The 25,632-nt window shown below is 44.8% G+C and overlaps 1 protein-coding gene across 8 annotated transcripts in view; it reads left to right on the forward strand.

Annotated features, from left to right (window-relative positions):
• The window catches only part of nrxn2b (neurexin 2b), a 749,542-nt gene that overhangs the window by 712,560 nt on the left and 11,350 nt on the right, over positions 1–25,632 (forward strand). For 6 of the 8 annotated variants that reach the window (XM_086165979.1, XM_086165985.1, XM_086165981.1 and 3 more), the window contains 3 exons: positions 3,442–3,531; positions 16,196–16,521; positions 22,522–22,600. In XM_086165979.1, coding sequence (XP_086022105.1) covers positions 3,442–3,531; positions 16,196–16,521; positions 22,522–22,600 — 495 coding nt within the window. The remainder of the gene's footprint in view (positions 1–3,441; positions 3,532–16,195; positions 16,522–22,521; positions 22,601–25,632) is intronic. The other 2 variants (XM_086165983.1, XM_086165986.1) reach the window with 1 other exon arrangement.

Raw genomic sequence — 25,632 nt, forward strand, 5'->3', positions numbered from 1 at the left:
GGAGGGAGGGCTGAGGGCTGGGGGGGTGAAGTGAATATAAGCAAATCAAAGAGAGAAAATGAGGGGAAAGTAAGACAGAGATGGGCTAAATGGACAAGGGGCAAAAAAGAGGGATGGAAACTAGGTATATTTGATGAAGGTGAAGATGCAGGAGAGAGGGAGGGTGTGAGACTGTGCCATGGAAGGAGGGATTGTTTGAGAACAAGGAAAGAACAAGACCGTTCTAGCGTATGGAGGAAATGGGGGAAAAAAGGCAAACAGGAATGAATAATTAAAGATGACATGGAAAGGGGATTAGAGCAGAGGCAATCGGAGAGAAAAAAAAAATTCAATCGAAGGGGGTAAAGAGAATACAAGCCATCCCTTCTCATGTGGCCCGGCTGCAGAGAGGGGCAGAAGAACATCTCCCTTTTCCATTTGGGAAATAAATGGGTCCCTCATTGGGTCACAGGGAAGTGACTCGCAGACAGAAGGGGGCAGATACATACAGAATTTTTTGCCATCTTCTAGATACAGCTGTGGTTTGCAGAGTCACTCGCATAGCTACTTGCAGAATTACTTGCGGAGTTTTTTGCAAAGTTGCTTTCAGTTACCCGAGGAGCTACTTGTTGATTTACCTACAGAGATACTCTGTTACTTTGCGGAGGTACCTGCACAGTAACTCGCGCTGTTACCTGTAGATCCACTAGCCGTGTACATAGATAGTTACTCGTGGAGTCATTTGCTGTTACCCACAGTTGCTCATGGGGCTAATTGCAGAAATTCTTGCAAAGTTACTTGTAGAGAAATGCGGGTAGTTACTTGCAGAGTTACCAGCAGGGTTACTCACAGTTACTCACAGTGCTGCTTGGTGAATTTCTTGCAGAGTTGCCTCTAGAGATAGTTCAGGAGTTTCTTGCAGAGGTACCTGCATAGTTACTCACACTGTAACTTTCAGAGTTACTCACAGTTACTTGTGCTGTTGATGGCAGTGTTACTTGCCAGGTGACTCGCACTTTTGCTTACGAGTGTCTTGCATAGTTGCTTTTAGTTACTTATGGAGCAACTTGCAATGTAACCTACAGTTACTTGCAGAGACACTTGCGGAGTTGATTGCAGATTTGGCTGCAGGCTTACATCCGGAGATACTTGCCAAATTACTCACAGTGTTACTTGAGATGCTGGTTTCAGAGGTACTTGCTGTGTACATGCAGTGACTTGTGGAGTCGTGTGCAGATTTACCTAAAGACATACCTGCAGGGTTATTTGCAAAATGCTTGCAGATTTATGCTTGGAGATCCCAGTGCCATCCTTTGAGTGGCCACGTGTAGCCGATGCTCCGTAATTACCGCACCACCTTTAGCGGGGGCTAATCCCAGAGTCAATGGCACCTGGCTAATCTTAAATTTGATGTGAACACATGCATATAATTGGTCACACCGACAGGCTACAAGGGATTTTTGTGCTGAATATAGATCTGCGCACTCCCTTTAAAGATTATGAATCTGTAATCACAGGTAAACTGCTGTTGAGGGGAAAAAAATAAAAATTGGATTCAACTCACAGAGACAGGGAAATGTATGCCTCCACATTCAAGACGCTCCAACCCCCCTGAAGGATTAATTGAGGTATTATGGTGGGTAATAAAAAAAGGCAGCAATCTTGGCGAAATAGAAACATCAAAACATCCAATAACAGTTTAACTGCCTCATTTCCTTTCTGCCGCTGTCAATTTTTTTTTTTTTTTTTTTTTTTTTTACATAGTCCTCTACACAAATAACCCCATGCATGTGCCTCCTCCGCGGATTCCGTGAGCTGTTGTTGCAGTGCAGGCAGGTATGGCTAGAGAGACCCCTGGGGACTGGAAGTGGGAACTGCTGGATGGAAAGGTGGTCCGTTTCAGATCGCTGCATTTTCTCTCACACTGAAGATCTTGGGTGGAAAAAAAATCAATTACAAGAAACAGAGCCGGCACTCGGATATGCCGATGTGCTCCTGGAAGAGGGAGGTGATGAAGTGCTTCACATATGGACCTTACCATCAATGACCGGCCCTTGTTTGTTAGCATTATCAATAACTGGCTGGAGTCAATTTCTCGCCCCTTCATTTGTGAATAAGTTAATTCATTCATTCATTCATTCGGATTTTGATTTTCGTGCACTCGGGGTTGCCTGGGGGAGCCAGATAGAGGCATAAAACCACTCACAACCCCTGCATGTTTTTGGACGGTGGTAGGAAACTTGGTAACGGGGGGGGGAATCCACATGAGAGGAACATGGAGACTCCACATGGTGATACCCCAGTTGGAATCTAAGCAGGGACCTTCTTGCTTTGAGGGAGAAGCGCCAACCACTGTGAATTAGTTAATTTGCAATGAATTATAGTGATAACGTCGTGTTCCTCCATTTCCATGGCGCCCCTCAGAGCTCGGTCCCTTTCTCGTAGGCCAAGGGATTCCCAAACCCAATTTTAGGGAATCACTGTGAACAATAGCTCATTATTATTTTTTATTTTTTACCACGACCTGCAAAGATGGCCAACTGATACAGACAATAACTTCTAATTAAGCCGCTGACATCGCCACCGCATTAGACACCGTTGAGCTCCCGGCCCGGTCGGGAACGGAAGCGGTATGACCCCGAGGTTGATTGAAGCACAGCGAGGGATAATAAGTTTGCTTAGCTTCAACTTCTTTGACGCGCTGATGAAGTGATGCTAATTGCCATGTGCCTCCGAGAAGTACTCGATTAATTCATAAGAAGGGGGAAAAAAAAAGAATGCTGTCAGTTTCACTGAACCTGCTTCTCTTCCGGAGAAAGAGGGGCAAATTCACAGTGGGGCGATGATGTCCCACGGGCTCTTCTGTTGTCCGATTTGCGAGGTTGTGATTCGCCGATCGGTATCTCTTTATGTGAGACGGGAACTGAAATGTCTTCCTTGAAGCTACCATGAAATGCGTTTCAGCTCAGAGCGATTATCCGCCGCTCGCGTGAAGATACGCGGTTTACTGCCGATCTCGAAATGTGTTTTATTTTTTCTTGTTTATTTGTTTTACCCGCCTTATTCATTCCAGCTTAACAGTTGTTTAATGATCGCTGATTCTGTGCACGCTTGATTTAATTCAATGCTACTTGTGCTTTATTGTGTGTGCAGATGCCTGTAGTAGGTCAGCATCTCTATAAATGTAACATCTAAATAATTTATAAAAGTGTTTAACTTGTTTTGGGTTTTTTTTAGCACATTAAAAATCATTTAAACACAAGTTAACTAGAATGCTATTAACCTGCCTCACCGAACAAACTAGCCCAAACGCACTATCAAGTTCTTCCTGTCCTAACTAAAGCTGATTTAAAGTACATAACTTGCTAAACATTTTGCCATGTTGCCCTTCTAACCTCTAACCTTTCAACTTCCAGATTTTTTGTAACCTCTCTCAATTTGTCTTCTCCAAATTTCTTAAAGGGAACATTGATAATGACCGCCTGGCTATTGCTAGACAAAGAATCCCGTACCGAATTGGTCGGTTAGTTGACGAGTGGCTACTCGACAAAGGTAATAAAATCCCTTTAACTCCACTAATGATCTAACTGCCTAACCTACAAATAACCATCACTCTAGAGGAGATGCAGTACCACGCCAACGCAGGTGAATCCAATCCAACCCTTCCATCCAGACGTCCCCTTTCCAATCCTCAATTTGGACCAAATTGTTATCAATCCATGTCTAAGTGTTTTCTATTCTTAGAGGTACAATTGGACTAGTCAGGAAGTAACATTTTCGTACCACGTTCTTGCACCACATACCCAGGGGACTGTACCTGAAGCACCTACGACTGGAGCTGCATCTCTTTAGAGGATTAACCCCTAAATAACCTGACATAACCCCCTTAATAACCTGATGAAATGTAAATAGTCTCCTTCTTTCCTGTGTCTTGTTGGCTGAATGTGAACCCGCTCTGATTATACATCAAAACTCCTGATACATAACTAAAAAAAAAAAAGAAAAAAAACAGATTTAAAAGCAGAATGCCCCATGGAAGTCACTAAAAGTTAAAGGGACTGTTGAAGTGCTAGTTCTGGAGTTAACCTACAAAACAGCGCCGGGGCGGCATTTTCCGCCCGGCGTCCATGCCTTACTAACCCTAGCTTGACCGTCAAACGCGGTCTTGTCGAAGTGATGGCTATTTAACCCTTTGAGTGCTGAATATCCCAACCTCGTTGTCTCCCGATGAGTGTTTGTGCTGCTGAAGGTGGTGGATTCTCAAACCAGCGACCACGATGAGATGATTCAAAAAGCAAAACACAGCAAGAAGAAGGCCATTTGACACGGATGTCACCGTGTATTGTGAATCCTGGTCGTACCAGAGCGTAACTTGAGAACACGGAATTCCATTTAGCGCATAAAATCAACCGTGCAGAGATGGGAATCTATGCAGCGCGCATAGGTTTTGGGGTGTATTCTTAGAATGGCTAAAGTTTGAGAGCCTAGTTTTCTTGATTTGCATGAAATATATATCAAAATCACAAATTAACATTGCCGAGGGGTTTCTTCGGAAGCAGTATTGTTAACAACATCCGAGGATTATCGAAAAAGATAAAAACGTTTTTCTGTCCGCGAGCCAAACGAAGATGTCAAAAATGAGACGAATAACTAGTTTGCATATTTATTTCATGAAAACAAAACGACGCCGGCGTTTTTCTCCTAGGGAATGCACCTCTGCCGAGGGTGGCTGGGACACAAATGAAAACGATAAAGTCTTGGGAGATGAAAGCTGAACGGGAAAAAAAGTGGATCAATAAAAAATGACTTACCCACTTATGAAATGATTTGCGCACGCCGTGAAACTTTAAAGAGATGAGACTCGAAATTAAATGTATAATTCCCTTTCTTCTGCCGTTTTGAAATGAGGCTGTGCCTGATCGCACCGGGATAACTCGTGGATATGAAATAAACAAATAATCTGCACAAAAAAGTGGGGGGCCTTTGATCAGGGCGCTCTTCCAAAGACAGACGTGAGGCTTGACTTATTTGTTAAATCTGATTTTCGAGAATGTCGTGCACGAATGTCGTTCTGGACGAGCATCTCCGAGATACCCCGAGTAGAAGTTGCGACTTAGTGGATAATAACAGGGGGAGTAGGGTATAATTCCCGGCTCAAAGGGTTAAAAGCTGTTACTTTGATAAGGAAGCGGCAAGAACTCAAAGCTGAGGGACCTCTAAGCAGAATCTAACCACCTAACAGCAAATCAAACTCTACCCACACTAACCGCTGAGGGCTTCTCCAGAAACACCCCCGATTTCTATCGCCAGCCATCGATTGCCGCAATTCGACAGACCCTGGGGAGTCAGAATCAGAGAGCCCTCAGCTATAACCATGTTATAAATGTTTTTTGATTTCTTTTATCTCAACATTGGAAGACAATTCGACTATTTGGAAGAACTTGGACAGGTTTTTTGACGGTTCGCTCAAAAGAGAGAGAAAAAAACTAAATAAAATAAGCTAACCGAGTTCTAAAAAAATGACTAAAAAGCCAAACGTTCGCCGAGCGGCAACCCCCTGTCGCTTAGCACCATGTTCCTGCAACGCAAAGACTCAGAGGGTTAAAGCAAAGCAAATAACTGAGCACCAAATTCAAAGCTGACACATCTGCCAGGAGCATTGAGAAGGTATTGAGGTCCCTTTAACATTTATTGTTTTCATTGCTGAGAAGTTTTTTTGGTGTGTGTTTAAATGTTTTGCACTGCTCTGTGTCATTAATCGGAGGGTCAATCTCCAAAAAAAAAAAAAAAAACAGTTTGGGTTCTCCCATCTCTGGGTGCTTGGATGAGCAGCCAGAGACCTTCTGAACAGAGTGAACAAAGCAACCAGCCCCATGGTTCTCCTCTCCTTTGGCCTGTGTTCATTGAGTTGGTGAAACCTGACAAGTATGGAGGACTCCTCTTGCACTGATGGGTTCATGTGTGGACAGAAGCTCCCTGATCCCTCAAGTTCTTCTCAGGGATACAAGTCACACTAGTGCCTCATGGAAGACAGTGGTGTCCTCTGCTCTGCCACTGCAATGGTTGAGACGGATCCGACCGAGCATCTCAAGCCAGCTCCTTCCCGGCTGACTAGATCCAAAATGGCAGCCGTTACAGGGAACCAGCGAGAGGGGCAAATCAGGCTCAAAAGTTTGAGCCAGAACGCAAAAGTGTCCCCTGTCATCCCAGGTTTCATTTATCTGCCCCCCACTGCCTTCACCATCTCCTCCAATCCCGCTCCCTTGTTTTTTTCTCTGGGAGTCATTTTCCCGCTCCTGTTTAGAAAACAATCAGAAACGTGCCACAGCTTCTTGATCTCATCGGGGAGCCCCGCTTGAAAAATAAAGGATTACAAATAACCAGCGAGAATCAATTTCTCTTCAGCAGATGAGCGAAAGCACAAATAAAGAGCTCCCTGAAGAACAAGCTTTACATCTTCTTTCTTTTTTTTTCTGCAAGCAGTCTACCCCTTTGGAGCTCCCCAACGAGCTAGGTGATCAAGGTCTGAGTTGAGCTACATGAACCCAGGGAGGAGGAATACTAGGCCAGCAGGCCCCTCGTGGCCCAATAAGGAAAGCTCCTCAACCAGGTGTAATGCTCGGTATGCTGCGAGTCGCCTCCTCCCTGAATGCCCAGATGTCGAGCCCCTCCCAGCTGGTGTGAGGCCAAACCCCGAAGCAACATCTCCAGGCAGCAATCCAGCTCTGAGGTCGGCGATCACATTTTAATTTGTTTCTCGTTTAAAGCTGACTCCACGGAGAGCAAATCTGCCTCTCCGACACCTCCGGCGAGCTTTGCGACCACTCAGGACCATCCAAACCGTCGATACCGTGTTGGGGAAGTACTGTGTAATTGGAGAAAGTGGCCTGTAGATGGATGGAAAGCTGCTTGTCCACAGTCCCTATTAGAAAATGGCATTCAATTGTCCTCAAGTAACCACTGCGCCATCTCCCTTTGTGTCTTTCCCTCAACAGTATCAGTTGTTTAAGATCTACATCAAGATATAAAGATCAGATCGAGCCACATGTGATTAAATCCAATCTACTTTCTCCCAGAGTCCCTTCCGCAGATTCATCTCCACCATCTCTGCACCCTCAGCTGCCTTCAAGGACCTAGGGGCACCACAGCCCTAACAAGGCTTTCAGTTTTAACTTCATGCCACATTTAGCCCTCATCTCAATTGTCAAACGCAATTAATTCATCGCGTTCCACCAAACCAAGCCCGACTTCTGAGGAGTAAGAAAAAAAAAAGCAAAACGCTCTTAATTACCAAAGCGAGCCTTGTGCTGCGGAGATAACTTGGGAACACTTCATAATCGACTTTGTCAGCGTCCCACTCCGCCCCGTTGTGCTCCTTTTTTTTTTCTGACTTTCTGCCTACTCATTCTTTTTCTTATTTATTTTTTTGTTGCCTCTTCAGAGAAGAAAATGGAAATTGAGGTAGCTCCCGCTTATTCGTAAAAGATACTCGAAACTCTGTGGGTGCGCAGAGGATTTCTGAACATGAAGCCATCAGGGATTCGCATCGCAAAGACCAATTTAATGACGGGGAGGGGTGAAGTCCCGGCCATCTCTCACATCCCCTGCAATTTGCCTCATAGAGGAACTACGTCAGGCTTCTGAAATCATATGGCGTCCCTCGTCTCTGTCTGATCATAGAAGGGGAATTAGAAAGAAAGAAGTGTAAAGACGACGATGACGAGAGAAGGATGCAGCTCTCCCCAGCTGCCTTTCCACTGGGAACGGGTCCATTTAGATCTTCCTCTGACCCGCCCGTCTCCTTCTCTCCGATCTTCTGTTACCTTCTCAAACAGTCACCGCCTTCCGGTTAGTCACTCACAGCCTCGCGGGAGCCGGGGCCGAGCCACCTACATCCTCAGGGTTGCGGCAGAAATACAGCCATTATTTCACGGCTCCCTAAAAGCAATCTGTGCATGAGCAAGCCAAGCGTAGCTCAAGCCCGGCCCGCACCCCGAACTCGGCTGCTGGATTCAGCCGGTAATTACCATCCCCAGTTCATCTCAGATGAGCTTTTTTGCTTTCTCTGTGCTTGGGCTCGATGAAAAGCTTAAAACTCAAATCCACTCTAACAGCCACATCTCATAAGACAGTTCCATTTCTCTCCTTTGTTTGTATCTGACATCCTTTTACATGACACAACTCATTATTTACTTAGTAGTATGGATGTTTGCTGGGCCCCAGCAAAGAAGCACACATTGAAGCCAGATTATGTAAACCACTTCATCCTTAAGCAAGTTATAAGTAAATGTCATCAAATTAGCTGCTTCCACAATAAAATGTGATGGCTGGAGCTGTGCCTTTAGCAAAACCTGTCTCAACTCAAATGAGGATGTGACTTCACCCCATATCCAAGGGTTGTTTGCCTGTTAGCAGGAGTGTTTCAAAGCTACAAGTACTGGAGCACCATTTGCATTTCCAGAAAGTAAGAAGTTTTCTTTGTAAACTTTCTCTTGGACCAAAAAGAGCCTTCTAACAAAAAGATACCTCGCAGTAGAAAGTTGCAGGTGACAAGTGATGCCAACCATCCACTATCTCGTATAAATGTAAAACCAGCTCTGTCTTGTTTGTACCTGCTCTGAAACATGGTGCACAATGTACGGGCTGATGAAGCGCATGCAAAACATTACCCTGCCGTGAAGAGAAAGGAGGCTGAGAACCCCTGCTTGGTGAAGAAGCGAAGAAGCAACACAACACCCTTGATTTTTCCCAATCGGTACCCCATCCTCCCTCTCCTTTGCCAGCTCTCTTGGTGTCACTCTTGCTTTCCTTGAGAAGCCTATGGTCCGTGTCCACTCTTTGACATCCTCGGTTTCACTGTCCAACTCTGTGCCGTTCCTTCGCGCTTTTCATTTCTCATTTCCCCATTCCTTCAACCATTTGTCCACTACTATTTTTCCCTTTTCGTTGTCTCTCTCTTTGACATTGAGAAGATAATTTGCCACCCATCCGGCAGTGGTTTGAAGCACTTGCATGGACTGTATGTTTTCTGTACCCTGGAAACTACAGAGGAAACAGTAATAAGATTGAGATACTGCGCCTGAGAAGCATGAACAGAAACCCTGCGGCTGCCTGTATTTAACTTTCACAACGGCTGCAACCCTCCTTTATCAATCTATCCATCCATCCATTGTCTACCGCTTATTCTACTTGGGGTTGCAGGGGTGCTGGAGGCTATCCCAGCCGTTATTGAGTGAGAGGCAGTGTTCGCCAGCTGATCACAAGTAGAGACATATGTCCATCATACAGACAACCATTCGTGCTCATTCACTGAGTCCTCAAGGGACAATCAAAAGGTATATGGGGTAGCATGAGCATATGTAGAATCACACATATCTAAATTAACGTTACGTCTGTATAATAAACTGTACATTTAAGCAAAAGACAATATAGACATACAATTATTCACCCTCTCATTCGTACATTTGGGCAATTACGGGTCTGCAACTGACCTACTGCATGTTTTGGTGGGACCTCACAGGGAGAACATTCAAAATTCGTACAAAAAGACCCCGTCGGACTCAGAGCAGGGACCTTCTTGCTGTGAGGTGGAGGTGCTAACCACTGCACCACCGTGCCACTGGGTGCTGCATGAAAAATGCAAAAAAAGGCACTGCTGTATGTGATTCTGTGGCGTGCAATGGTCATCGCCATACAGTTTTAACAAAGAAATCAAAGCAGGGTTTTTTTTCCAGTTTTTCGTGATGCCTGGGCTTTGGGGCTCAAGGCCCCCGAGGCATTCCAGCCAAAGTAGGAGGTGATTTTTGATCGGATATGAAGAAAAATCAGCCAACTGGCCTCCCTGCACTCTGATCCCCACGTTAAGGAGCAAGGACTGCACAGCTTGCAGCCGGGACACCATTTTTTTTCTTTTCCCAGGCTCTCGGTTGTGGTACCTCTGGAGGTATTTCTTGCAAATCTTTGAAATGGGAAGGCAAAAAGACGAGCCCTGATCCAAATTCCACCCACTCCCTAATTTAAAAAAAAAGCTAAACAGAAGGCAAGGTGCTAAGAGGGGATTTGGAGAAGTATGTGTGTATCGTGGGCGGGAGGGGGGGAGGGTTGACACACTTTTCAAATTGGACGAGCTTTGCACTGCTGTGTGTCTCGATTTTAGACTGTCAACTCTGTCTATGATGCTGTGCTCTTCCCTCTTCATTTTCATCATGAAGGGGCTCCCCCTGTCTGTCGTGTGACGCCCAAAAGCCCACGCCAACAATCATCAGAAAAACACAGATGTGGAACTAGATTCTTGTTTAAAACGCATTTGAAAATGAGACACTTTCACCCGGGACAATGAGAACGCAGAGCTCTCGCCATTCCCGGCAGAATGCTGATTAAAAGACACCATCTCACAGTTCCATCAAAACTCTGGAAAATAACTAACATGACTAGCAACTCCAGATATTTTAAGTATGTTAGACTGGTGCAGGACATGTATGCTAGCTATGAGACAGATGTGAGGTGTGTTGTGGGTATAACAGAGAAGTTCAAAGTGGAGGTGGGACTTCATCAGGGTTCAAGTCTGAGCAGTTTGCAGTCATGATGGACAGGGTGCCAGATGAGGTTAGACAGGAATCTCCATGGATCGTGATGTTTGCAGATGACATTGTGGGGAGTGGAGATTAACAAGTCGGAGGATTTCAAGTACTCAGGGTCAACAGTCCATAGCAATGGAGAGGGTTGAGAAGAGGGGGAAAAAATGTGTGGTAGCAAGTTGGAATGGATGGAGAAAAGTGTCAGGGGTACTATGAGATAGAATACTATCAGCCAGAATGAAAGGAAAGTTAGAGAAGACAGTAGCGAGACCAGCGATGCTATATGGCCTAGAAGCAAGCAGTAACAATGACCAAAAGACAGAACGAAGAGCTGGAGGTCACAGAGATGAAGATGCTGAGGTTCTCTCTAGGAGTGACAAGGATGATCAGGAATGAGTCCATCAGAGGGGTAGCACATGATAGATGTTTCGGAGAAATGGTCAAAAAACCAGACTGAGATGATTAGGTCATGTACAGAGAAGGGATAGAGAACATATTGGTAGAAGGATGCTGGAATTGGAGCTGCCAGGCAGGAGGTCGAAAGGAAGACCAAAGAAAAGATTAATGGATGGAGGGAGAGAGGACGTGAAGGTTGTATGTGTGATAGAGGAGGATACAGAGAATAGGGTTCGATGGAGAAGGTTGATTCCCTAAAGGGAAAAGCCCAAAGGAAAAGAAGACCTCCGCACATTTTGAAATAAAAAATTACCCCTTGGAATGAATCCGTTGGTGGTTCGCTCTTCTACTCCACAGCAACAATTTCCCCGGTTGAATCCCGACAGGAGGCCTTTAAGTGCGAATGCTTTAACTTTTCGATTCTACAATTTTAGGGACGAATCCGTCCCGGATTCTAACGGCTGTTTGGAGCAAACAGCGGAGCGAATACCTCCAGGATTTTCCACGTCATCGATCACATGACAGCGACATTAAATGTGATTAGGAGTCGGGCTCGCAGCGTCAACATAACGTCAATGATATTTTTGAAACAGGACGATGCTGATCCTTTTATTTCCCGCCCTCCTCTGAGCTTAGAAAAACTTTTCCTCACCCTGGAGTTTGGCAGACAGACTGCAGCTCCCGGGCTCTGGTCTGTAACTCACAGAATTTCAACTTCGCTGGTGAGGGGCTTGAAAAAAATTCAAGGGAGTGTTTCGCCGAGGCGAAATTAGTGGGCGGCGCTGCCTGCAAAGGGTGAGTCATTGCACATTTTTTTTAATCAATTTTCCAGGAAATGACAAACTCCCAAAATACAATTTAATAAATAGACCAAACAATTTATTGGTAATTGCCCGACTGCACACTGGCGTGACAATTAAATCAAGCCGTATCAGATAAATATACAAGTATAATCTAAGCCCAAGTACATGGCCCTCCCCTCCACATTGCCGTGCTGTCAGTTTCGAGTATGCTTCAAATACCCAGTCATTATCCAGCGCTATTTTTACTCTTACTTTGTTGTGACAAATTCAAGGCCACTACATGCGACTCATGCTTTCTGCATACCCCACCCCCCACCCCACCCCCCCTCCATGATGGACTTTTATGAGAACGCAGGGCTCGGTTTTGAATGTAATCGGGACTGACGGAGCGAACAGGGGAACTTGCATCACTAAAAGAAGAGATGAAAGTAGATATGAAAGTCTGAGCGAGGTGACGGGCAGCAATGAAGAGTCTGAACAACGTAGCTCAATGATAAGGACCTAGGCGACTTGGATCAGTGGCACGGGAGGTAATTATTTTGTACATTTCCCTCCTGTATTATGATTAAATATTGAATCCTCCTTTCCTTCAGACACGAAGACGATGCCGTTAAGCATGAAATGGATGCGGGGATGATTTATGGTTGACACTTTCCGTCTCTTCAGAAACCAATTTGCTCTGACTGGGCCTGAGACACCGTCAAGTCTTCCTGCAGCCATGCTAGCATTAGTTATGTACATACAGTGCCAGACGTAAGAAGTTTGATCTGGCTCCCAGATATACTTCAGGGGGAAGTCCCCATGGGCAAAAACGGTGCAGAAGTCGCACCGTGACGTTGGCAGAAGTGAAACAACCGCATCGATGGTCCTTTCACAGTGTTGAGCATAAGGACGTAGCTGCAGATCAGTGCTTGGATTGACTTCCTCCTGACAGTCTTCTTCGTCTGCGCGCTCCATTTGGCCATTTGACCTTTGCAAAATTGTTGTGATCGTATCGCCAACAGACACTCTCCTCTATGCATGATACTTTTCAAGAGTCACCAGCCTTTTGTTTGTTTTTTATGTCTATGAAGGTTTTCATACTTCATGCTTACATACCTTCAACCTCAAAACTGTCCATCACTGCACAACGCTTCTGATTTTCCCTGACGGACCACGCCCACCTCACATTTCTGACCAACGGCACAGCAGCTCTTGGGCAGTCCGAGGGAAAGGGTTCTGCTCAGATAATGTGCATAAAACAAGCTTGGAGAACTCCCAAAGAAGGCGTGCAAGAGGAAATTTTGTTCTTGCAACCCTTGTTCTTGAGGAGCATGAACATGTATGCCTTTAGGATCAACCTTTTGTGCGCATCCATCTCTACTCTGAATCACATTGACCAAAATGCACGGGACATCCGACAGCCTAACAGGTACCGCAACATCAGCCACTTTTGCCCCATTTAAAAAAAAAGATTAGTCGGTACTCCTTGGAGATGATTAACACTGAGCTCTGACAATGCCGAATTTCATGCCAAACACATGCTGCTGTTTAAAAACCTGACATGTACAGCTGAGCAAGCCCCTAGCTTGGCTTCTACCTCTTGTTTGAATATGCGCAATTGTCTCAACTCTCATTGTTGCTCTTCAGGCTCAAACATGTATGTTTATAATGTTTTCGTCTTGCGCCGCCAGTGGATTGCAAGTCAAAAAGAGAATAACCCAGACACGTCCACAAATGGATAGATTAGCAGGTGCACCACTGGATGCAACAATGCATCACCTCAACTTCGTGTGTCCAAAGCGGTTTATTTAGAGACCCTACCGACACACCCCGCACAGCAGTTAATTAAGGCTTTATGTAAAGGCATGAACACTTGTTGCAGCCCCCACAACCCTGCTAGGCCCCACCCCCTCCCAACCCCTGCCCATTAACCGCCTATCAACCTGAGAGCTCTGGGGAGTGAGGCGAGGCAGCAGGAGCTCAATCCCCATCAAATTGGTCGACGAGACTCTCATCAATGTGCGAACCACGTACGCTTTTCTGTCTTTATGCACACACACACACCCACACACACACACACACACACACACACACACACACACACACAGAGCTGTCGAGCACTCTCTGCAAGAGAAAGGCGTATGTAAATAAATGTTTGGCAAATGCAGACTATTTGAAAAGGCCAGATATCATACAGATAAAGGTCATTTCACTGACACATGTTATTATGCTTCCATACACACACACACACATACACACACGCTTCACACCATATATCATGCTTTTTCCTCTTTTCAGTGTGGAGATTGCCTGTCATGCATAGTCTTTGTTTTCTATCCTCCAGCCTGGCCCGCTCACAGCCGCCACTAAAGCTTTGCTCCGAAACCATGTCAGTTTTGATTTGACCTGGCGGACCCCGAGACTATAACCTCATCAAGGCCCGTTAGAGTCTCATCCAAGTCCAGACAGCCCAGAAAACAAACACCAAATCCTCTTCGTCCGGTCTATACGGGCACCTTTCCTCTGTGCTGCTCTGTTCGCCTCACGGAAACATGGACCGATAGTCAGCCATAGAAGCAACCTCCTGCTCCCAAGGCTCTTTCTAGGTCCTGTCAAGTCAAGATCGCCCAGTGGATGCGGAAACCATCGAAGAAATCAGTCCTACAAGTTTTTAGAGGGAACAGACAAGGAGTTCCTCCAGAGTTCTTGTCGGAGCGGACCATCGGGCAGCATTTCAAGGAACAAAACTCAAACTCAACTCAAATAACATCCTTACCAACTGTCTCGCTGGAGAGCAAAGGGCTCAATGGGGCTGCTTGCATGAAATGGGAGACCCTCCAGACCGACCACGTATGTGTGTGTGATGTGTGAGTCCTCTTGGCAAGGACTCGGGAAGCACACGTATGAATGTGGTCCTGTGTATCCTACATTTTCAGAATTTCTCTTTCTCTGCAAAGGATTTGATCTTTTTGGTTTCAGCAGCTGATGTCTTCCCCTCTCCCCGCTTTCCTTTTTCTTCTACTTGCTCCCACACAAAACACAGATAACAGAGCACCACTCAGTTATTATGTCACCAGTGCACACGCCAGACATTAAGTCTCGCCATTATGAAATTAAGTTGAGGAAAGAGGGAGTCTCTGGTGGGAGCCTAATGATCTGATAATGGGACATGAGACATTGGCGTTACTCTGCGGAATACCTCTCCATCACGTCACACTCACAAATGGGCATTAATAGGCATTATGAGTCTGACGGGACCACCCACATACATCTGAACACAGGTGCCGAGACTCAATCCTGATGAGAAAGATAAATTTCTTTCTCAACCAAAAACCAAGGGGATCCGGCCGACTCAGCATTTGGCTAAATGTGGAGTATTTATCTTTGGTGTCCTGCTGTCGCTCTCTTGGGGAGGGGGCAAATGGCAAAAGTAACGTCGAAAAGATGTTCCTTTAGCCATCTTCAACACAATTAGAACGGCAGCTCGGGCTTGAAAACACATGCGAGGCTAATTGGCTGCCTCTGCAAGTAAATCTATCCCCTGGTTACATGTAGGAACACGGGCTAGCCCATCGAGCCATTGGGATCTCTGGTTTCAGAGGTCTGGAGCCCATCATTTATTATGGTCACTATGCATCGCTGTGGTATTGCTTTCAAAAACAAACAAGCTCCCTCTTTCCTTGCACTGATTGATTATTCCATAAAAAATGCTCTTTGGCTTTTACCGTCCTCTATAATTACATCGCCCGCCCTTTTCCCTCACTCAATCTATAGTTTACCGCAATCATAGACTCAGCCCTCTACTCTATGTTTACATCGGATCGTTCGAAGTATGAACGAAGGTTAAAGAGACATCAGCTGGAGGAAAAATAAAAGAGACCCCCACCCACCCCCTGCACCCACGACACACCTTCACGGGCCCTGGTAACACATTAGTGTTGGTCCCTGGGTAAACGGTCTGCCATATTCATCCTTCATCCATCCTTGCTGGTGAAGGGTAGCCAAATGAAGGGCCGGACCCGTTCTGAATTAAACGCCCAGTTCTGACGGGGCCAAATTTCCCGCGCCGGCAAAGATGCTCTATCATTTTGTAGCTCTGGTGCAGCGCGGGTCAACAACACAGACCAACCGCTTTTAGAATATATTCGACCTGGCAGCAAATGAGATGCATCTCAATGTGGACCTCCGCATTTTGGTTCACCGGGCGGCTGTCAGATTCGCGCAACCGGCCCGATCATGACTTCAATCCCAGCGAGCCAGGGTCCAGCTCCCTAAATTGTTACCAGGGGAAACCCGGTGTGATTTTAGCTGACCACTCTTCTTTCCACGTTGTTGCTTGTGTATTACTTTGTGTTTGTATTTGAAAGCGCGAGACCATGACTAATTTTCTCCCTTTAAATTTTCCTTTCCTCACTCTCCCTTCCACCCTTCTTTCTCTGCACTCCCTCCTCATCTCAGGTCGCCAACTGACTATCTTTAACAGCCAGGCGTTCATCAAAATCGGTGGTGGTGGAGAGAAAGGGCGCCACTTCCAAGGCCAAATATCGGGCCTGTATTACAATGGCCTGCAGGTGCTCAAACTGGCTGCCGAGGGCGACCCCAATGTCCAGACCCAGGGCAACCTGCGGCTGGTGGGCGACGTACCCTCGGTTCTCACGACCGACACCACCTCCACCACCCCGCTGGCCGATATGTCCACCACTATCATGGAGACAACCACCACCATGGCCACCACCACCACCCGCAAACAGCGCTCGCCCACCATCGGCGACAGTGTTACGCAGGTAAGACGTTGATCACTTCCCGCGATGCACGGTTTCACTTGATTTCTGCATATAGATCTTGCCTGCCGGCACTCTCTGCATAAAGACTATGATACTCATTTGTGTTTTATCCGTAACAAAAGCAAAAAAACGGCTTTGAGAAAAGCTCCAGTCTCCTGCAGCAGGTCTTATCTGCCATCCATTTGATCTTTGACAAAAAAGGATTCTAATTTGGGATTTCTTCTCAAACATCCCTGTTTGACAGGTCAGTGTAAATGGGAGAATTGGCAGGAGCGCGCACATCCCTTCTGTTCGTCGCTTTGACATCCGTATTAAACTTCCAAGCCTACCAGGAGCCAAGCTGTAAATTTCCAGCAGACAAAATAAGCCTTTTTCTTGTTTCAAACTTCATTTATTACCTTGACTTTTTATAATTTTGATCCTCAGCCATGCAAAAAAAAACTGGGCCCCTGTAAAAAAACACCACAATTATTCAGCAGTAGAGAAAGATACACACGAAAAAAACCCAAACATCCGTTTATTTGCTTTGCGAAGTTCCTTCACATTTCAAAATCTCAAAAATAATATTTGAAAGATTCAAACGAATCATCCGGTGCTGGAATTGTATTTGTTTGGCAAATAAATGTCAGCAACGAGGTCAAAAATTCCTATCTCGAGCAGAGCTTTTTCCATCAACCAACCAGCACCTGCGGTTAGACCTCCATCAGGGAGGGAGTCATATTACATCTCCGCGCGATGACGAACAAAGACGGCTTATCGGTCCAGATCGGATATGAGCGTTAATATCCTTCATGTTGTTTGAAGACGGAATTTGCGGCACTTCCGGTCATATCACCAAGATAAGGCCAGGACTGTCAGTTAATGAAAAGTAAAATCTTACACTCTTGAGCAGATGACCTCACGTCAAGTATTCCCTCCCTCAATATCATCCCCGTTGCTCTGCAAGTCGTATCTCGATACGAATGTGTCGTATATCCTCTAAGATGTTCATTTCTCATATCTCAAACTGCCCAACAAGCTTTGAGTTAGCAGGAAAGCCCACGCATCAGTCATTTTCATCGGCGGTGTTCGTCCCCCCACCCTCCCTCCAAGAAGCTCATCTAAGATCAGATGGCAAACTTTTCATACTCATGCTTGACAGATATGATCAAATTAAACCAAATATATATTAGAACCAGACTCCCCTGTGTGCATTCCAGATTTTCATAACAGATCCCTTTAAAAATGTATTCCATGTCCTAATGAGCAGGGAAAGCCCTCAGTTCAGTGGGTCTTCGACGTACAGCACCTCCAGTGAATTTATTACGACAGGTACTAGTTTGCAAGTGGATGAATACGGTACGTCATCAGATGCCGTTTTACGGGGAGGACAGCTTTGTTTACATTCGCCGGTTGTACTTTGGTTTTTAGTAGTTTTCCCCCGATAAAAGTCGAGGACCTCTTGTACAAGCGGCTGCTATAATTACATTTTAGTGGATATGGAGCCGTGACTGCGACTGGAGATCGACAGACGTCAGACGGCTCGGTTTGATGAATCACCCACCGGAACTGAAAGTTCCATCCAAGAAAATAAATGCATAAATGTAATTGCACATACACATTAAGCCTCAGTTTAATATTAAAAAAAAGGTGTTTACATGCCTATTTTTATCATTATTTTTACCAAGCCTTAATGTGCATGACATTTACATTAAGTCATTTTATGTTTGTTTTTGATTACCATTATCATCACTATGCGGCTCACTGGAAACAGGATGGAGGTACCCCCTAGCATTACAGACAGATGGCGAGATGAGTGATGATTCACTCTTCTCCAGGTTTCAGTGGTCATATTGAGGCAAGGGTGAGATGGACCTCCAAAGGGATTTTGACCCCAAGTTGTAGTCTTCCAAGTGGATTTACAAATAAAGTGAGCCAAGAGGGAGCTTGATGTGCATTTGGTAAGCAGCCTGTCAGTTAAAACCTGACCTTCTTGATAGCTGACGTGGGCTCCCGAAGGACTGCTATTGATCGCTGCAGGTCATGACACTGGAATTCGTAGTCCTCCAAAAATAACCAAAGAAATGTCCTTTGTTTGGAACTTCATACACAATTGCATTTGTCGATTTCTTTTTTTTTCAGCCGCAGTAGATTGTTTTTGAATCATAGAGAAAGGACTCTGTGCCAGTAAATATTGGCACCGCCTGTGTTATCGGGTGCGAGCAATTAGTCTGCGTACGAATGCGGTGCCTTGGCGTATATTCTGAATATTTTTGGCCTCGGGCTGACTGGGAATTAGAAGAAAGTGACAGGTAAGTTGGAATGTACAAGACATACTGTAAATATTACTCCCATAAACAAACAGTCAAACTTTTATCCAGTATAATAATGAGTTAAGTATAAATGTTACGGGACTGTATTTTCGTTTTGTGTTTTGCAATGAAACATTTTAGTTGACATTCTGCCAAGAAGTGGAAGCGCTACACTCATATTTGCAGAAACGAGGTATCACGCAACCTTGAACTGTTCCCTTCCAGCATCCATAGCATGGATTGGGCTTTTGGGAGGTTCAGATATTTGGTTGTACTAAGTTTTATGACACAGCACCGTATGTAGCTTTACGCAAACCATCTGTCCATACATCTACTGACAATCAACCAGGGTTGGGTCACTGGACCTCAGTCCAGCTCTTCCCGGAGATTCCTGGGGCAAAATGTCCTCCCAACTCGTCCCTGGTTTCCCATCAGAGCAATCTGCCGGTTGGACATGCCCGAAACACTTCACCAGGGAGGCGTTTTGACCAGATGCCCAACCCACCTCATCTGGCTCTACTCCAGAAAAAACAAGCTCACACAATCTCTAAGGGAGAGCTTAGACACCCTGCGGATGAAACTCATTGCGGCAGCTTACATACGTAATCTCGATCTTTTTGTAAAACCCCACGCCACGTGACCATTCATGAGGGTGCCGATGTAGATCAACTGGTAAATCGAGAGCTTCTCCTATTGGCTCCACCTCTTCCTTACCATGACGGACTGATGCAGAATCCACAACACCACTGACGCTGCATTGGTCAACAGCCTGTCAATCTACTGCTCTCACTTGTGAACAAGACCTAGAGGTGCCTGAACTCGTCGCAGGACCTCAAGGAACTCCCGCATTTTCTGGCGGAGGACATTGAGGTTGGTTAAGGGGGCGAATTTCATCCCACCCGCTTCACATTTGGATGAAGCATACAGAACTACATCATCTGCAAAACAGCAAAGACCAAATCCTGAGGCCACCGAAACAAATCCCCTTAACATCCAAACTGCACCTGGGAATTCTGTCCGTCATGCTTATGAACAGAATTGGTGACAAAGGGCAGCTCAAGCTTTGATTCTTCTGAACTGGATGCATTAACATCTTTCTTTGTACACAAAACCTGATGCAGATGCAGTAGCATACTTTTGACAAGGCATTGTAAGACATAAGGCATTTTCTGATTTTGATTTTAAAGATTCATCATTCCACTGTAATGAGAATAGAACAAAATTAGTTTCCTGAAGCCCAGTAGACTGCCCTTAGCAGCAAAAACAAGATGAAATTTAAATATATAAAAAAATATGCACAATAAGCATGGGGTACTATAAATACAAAATATACAAAACCAATCAATTTTATTTCAGTGAAAGCTGCCACAGAATCCCACCTTACCAGGCAATCTGGACGGTTTACTTGCATTCTTAATTTGCTGCAATGCTATGTTTCTAAATGTTTCTAAATTATAGCACTTTTTCCACAATAAATCAAAATGCCGTCTGGTATCATCTTCAGCTGAAATATATATTAAAACTACTTAGCGACAGATATGAATACCCTTGACACTGCAACAGTGCTATCATTAGAAGTCTTCAAAGGGGAGATAGGATTTTCAATTTGCTCTTACATCTCTTGCATTGTGACTTCATAATGCAGCTTACAGTTTGTACTGACAATGGGAAATCTGCAGGAAAAAACATTTGTAATTAACCTCATGACCCTGCTTTAGGATTTGCTCTCTAATTCTCTCTCTCTATTTCTCTTTCTGTTTATCTCTCTCGCTCGCTGAGACAAGCATACATGTGCAGCCCCCTGGGTAATTAACGATCCGCCCTATTGAGCCCACGGTGTAACTCTATGTGAGCAACAACACGGCGGCGATTATATTACAAATACTGCAACTGGCGAAGCTCTCGGGGAAACACTCATACTAATGACACACACACACTCACACACACACACACACACACACACACACACACACACACACACACACACACACACACAGATACACACACCGAATGTACCTGGTGAGGTACAGTGCAGGGGGGCAGGGAAAGGCAGGAAGAAAGCCCCAAATTCTGATTCCTCCGAAACCTCTGAGCAACCTGCCGAGTTGCAGCTTTGATCATTGTGAAATATTACTCTTTGATGCCTGGATTTTATATATATATAACTATCAGTGACGTGCTGTGAGGTTCATGACTTGTAAGACACTGACTTCATCACATTTAGATTTACAATCATATGAACCCTACAGAGTAGCGTTTTCACCATGTCATTGGCAGCAGTTAACAGGTTATGTTTAAAATCTCATATCAGCTTTCTTCACACACACAAAAGACCTATTAAGAAAGTTTAGCTATGTAATCCTCCATTTTGAAAGCGAGGCGAGGTAAAAATAAATGAAGGGCTGAAATTAACTTGCCAGCTCTAGCTTGCTGTCACTGTATTCTGCAACTGAGGAGTCGCAGGACAAATCCCTGGGATCACGAGCGCCCCCTATCATGAGGCAGAAGAACTGCCTGCCTCACTTATTTGCTCTTCGCAGCTCTTTTATGATCCCTCAGCACAATAAACTAGTAACACACACACACAGTTGTTCTTAAAAAACACTACATTGGAAATGTAGTTCATATTGCAAAAGTGTTTAAACATTTTAATAGCAACATTCAGAGAAATAGGAATATGGTCTTAGTGCAGAGCATGCCAGCAGTCAGCTATCATTGCGCAATTGAGGCTACATTGAGAAGGCTACATTTATACAACATAAGAATGCCTATTTTTTTTCCAATTCTATCGTCTTGTGTAGTTGGTTGGACCACTTAAGCTCCAGCAGCATGCACTATTTTGATGGATGCGTCGCCAATTAAAGAAGCAAAGTTAACTGCTTGATGGATGGAACAGAAATATTAAGTGTCTTGTTTAGTTGCCGAGAAACCCAGGCTCCATTGCTGCTCAGACTCAGATTCGCACATGAAATGAATAAATGATTACACCCAGGTGTTGGGATGAGAGAGAAGAAAAAAAGTCTATGTCTGTCACCTCATGGTATTTGAAATCAATCATGCTGATAAAAGCTCCAATTTTCAATCATACGGCCCCTGTCCTGAATAGCGCTGATGTTTTCCTGAATAATGTGTGAGTCATGCGGCGGCGGCGTGCTTCGGCCGACGATCGGCGCAGACATGTCAAGTTGAATCTATTTTGACCTTGGCTCTCCTCACTGAGATGGTTTTGATGTTCGGCGCCGCATAAATGGACCGGCCGGAGAATATTGTGCGGGAATATGAGCAAGATGTCTCACAGGGGGGATAGAGATTGTTCCTGTCCTGTTTCTAAGTTTTGTCCATGTTTGGTTCACAAAAGCGGGGCATTTAGCTCCCAATGTCTGATATAAGTAACCCGTGGGATACCTACTCCTTTAGACAGGCTCTGCTGTGCTGTTGTTTTCTGCTTGAATTGTTTGCAGTCCTAACACTCGACTCATCTGCACGCACACATGCGCTACTCAGCGCATGCGTAGAGCCCACCTCCGCATTGTACAGTTTGCGCCCACTTCCGAACGGAAATCATTGCATTTCGGCCAATGAAAGTTGACTAAATCAGCCGTTTAATTAGTATATTATTTAATCAAGGCTGGTGCACTTCTTCTAAAAGCGTCATCCTCGCAAATATAACATATCCCTGATGGTTTGGCTGTTCTCTCTGTGGTTGCAGAACGCGGACGACCTTTTGGTTGCATCGGCTGAGTGTCCTAGCGATGACGAAGACTTGGAGGAGTGTGAACCTGGAAATGGTGAGTCAACTCAGGGGGTTCTGTCCTCATAATCCAGAAAATGTCAATTGAAGGGGGGACTTAGATAGCAGCTGTGTCTTTTGATTCACCCTTACATGTGACTGCTCAACCTTCCATATGCAGCTCTGATTGTCCAGATTTGCACCCTCCAGTGCCTTCCCTTATTGGTTTTCGGAGGGGCGAGCTGTCTGGCAGAACCGCGGTCCATCACGCGCTCGGCCGTGTGGAGCCAGACGCCACACTAATCTCATGTCTTGTTTTTTTTTTTTTAAAAAAAAACAGGACGGTTTCAATGTTTGCGCTCAGCTGCACACTCGGTGGCCAAAGTGCCCCCTGTGCGAACAGCAGGTCAGGCAATGTTCTGACATGGTGACAGGAGGTGGGAGTTAAAGGCCATGTGCTTTAGTCCCCTCGGTTTCTCGCTCTGTTAATCGGTCTGTCCTTAAAACACACAGACACACACACACACACACACACACCCACATACAGTGAAACTAATGACTTCCATCCTAACCGGGGAGGTTTTGTCTGTGATTCATACACACTCATGGATATACAAATGCAGTTAGTGTTAATGGTTTTGCCTGAAGCTTCCAAACAAAAGCGATGCTAAACAACTCAGTTGGTAGAGAGGCTGTACCCCAGCGAGGAAATTGGTGGTACAGTTCCCGACTCCTCCCTTTCTGCAGAATCCTTCGGTGCAGACACTGCATCCCCTTAGTTGCCCCCGGTAGCCCTGTTGGCGGCTTGCATGGCAGCTCTGCTGCGGCGAGTACCTGATTGAAGAAAGTCCCTTGTTTGAGGCCTTTATGTGTGGAGTGTTCATGTTCTGGCTGTGGCTGTGCGGGCTTTCTCCAGGATCCCCCCGGAGGTTTGCTGGAGCCTATAAATTGCCCAGAGATTAGAATGACAGAATGAGCGGTTGTACTGTATGCCTCCATATGATGTGTGAATGACAGAGTGAATTGTAGTTTTTCTGTAGGTGCACCTTAGATGTACACATACCCTTCTTTTTAAGGGTTTCCCATTTCAGACTTGTTTCTTCCTCAGCAAAAGGGTCGGTGACTTTAAGATAGAAAATATATTCAACCGGGAAAAATGGCCATAGCCTCCAGGTGGTCTGAATACTTGTGTGACAGGAGACATTGATCTGAGCCCACATCGAGAAAGTCAAGTGTGGCTTTCCCCTGCGGTTTTCGCTGTAGGTGGTAGGGACAGAAAAAGAGACTTCATTCAGCTCTTATCGAGAGGAGGAATTTGGGGCGGGAGTTTTGGAGGAGGATGCTGTGCCCTGGTTTAATCTCCCATGGGGGCACTCGACTCTCCATTTCTCACTCTTTTTCCCCAATGCTCACACAAACACAAGCATACAAGTGCTGGACCTTCCCAGACACCTGTCTCTCTCTCTCTGTCATATCCTCTCATGGGTGTCTAGTTATCTCTCCACGCCCAAGAGTGCGGTGTAATCGCATTGCTCCAGAGCAAGGGAAGTCGGCAGTGTTCAGTTTTTTGCCCTTCGCCACTGCTCCCTGAACACAGGGAGCTATTCTTGTTAGTACACCTTAGAGTCCAGCTCCATGTCATTTGCATTTGTGGCCTTTCAGTTAAGCTGAAAAAGATATGTGTGCTGGGAATTGTGAAAGATCGATACGGCCACTTCCTGTATCGGCAGTGGAGCACAGAAGAAGTCTTGGAGCTACCCTTGAAGCTGCCTTTCACAGGACAGACATGATAGTCCAATGGGAATTGGTCATTTTGTGATATCCCAAACTCAGATGAGCCCAGGTGGAGAAATGAAGAGAAGTTCAGAATTGCTCAGTCGAAACTCATGTCTGCAAACATGACGAAGATGGATGACCTGGTCCAGATGGTCTCGCCTTATGAAGATTGGTGCACTGTAGACATATAAATCATATCGGACCAAGGTATCTGTTAATTTTTTTCTGCTCGGGCCTGGAATGTTGCGTTGACACATACGTCCAGGAAACTCGCGTAGATGAAATAAGAGTCATTGGATGTGTGCTGCAGTGTCAGTGCCATGATGGTCCGCTGCTGGGGCTGAATGGGATTATCATGTCACCTCTGACAATTGTCACAACAAGGTAAATAAAGTAAAACAGAAGTTTAAACTTGCAAATTAAATCTCTTGAAATGGTGAATTGTTGATGTATTAAACATATTGCAATTTGGGTCAATTTTGGCCCGTTTTTCAATCATGGCTGTTCTTTTAACTATGTATATACTGTGAATTTATATATCAGGTGTAAATTTGGTGTAAATGTAGACTAGAAAATGTAATATCAAATCATATTAAAATATAAAAAATGATTTCATAAATTGTATGTTGTAATATTAAATTAAATTAGATTAAATCAAATTAAATTAAATTAAATTATAAAGAAAATAAAAATAAAATAATAAAGAACCAATAATATAAAATTGTGAAATATAACAGAATAGATTCATGATATAAAACAATATAATAATGTACCATATAGTAAATATGATATTACAGAATATTGGTTGTCTAGGTCAGATCAGGAATGCAGCACTACGTTTCCCATTTTTCATTCTATTATATAATAGTTTATATTTCCCTTATAAGAGAAAGAATTCCTTTATTAGGATCGCCATGTTGAAGCAATTTTATTTTTCTGTATTTATGAGCTCTTGGAACAACCGTGAAATTACTTTTTTATAATCACAGAACAATAGTGGCGGGGTTTATTTAGTGACAAAGAGGATAATTAGACTGTTGCACTCATCTCACTCGCTTTGAGTGATCAAAACTCCACCTTTGCCACCAGCTTCCGTGGTCCGCTAAAAGAGAAGGAGAATAATAAGCCGGGTGAATTGGCAGTTGTGTTCTGCCAATGTTTCATTTTATTCATTATCTATCTTATCCTTCACTAAGGGTGCGGGGCGGCTGGAGCGTCTCCTGGCCATAATTGGATGAGAGACAGGGTTCACTCTGGACCGCCAGCCAATCACATTCATCCATTCACTCTCTCGTTCATAGGTCAATAGTAAAA

This window comes from Fistularia commersonii, chromosome 19 (genome assembly GCF_037954325.1).
Source record: "Fistularia commersonii isolate RoL2024-O1a breed Wild chromosome 19, RoL_Fcom_v1.0, whole genome shotgun sequence".
NCBI lineage: Eukaryota > Metazoa > Chordata > Actinopteri > Syngnathiformes > Fistulariidae > Fistularia > Fistularia commersonii.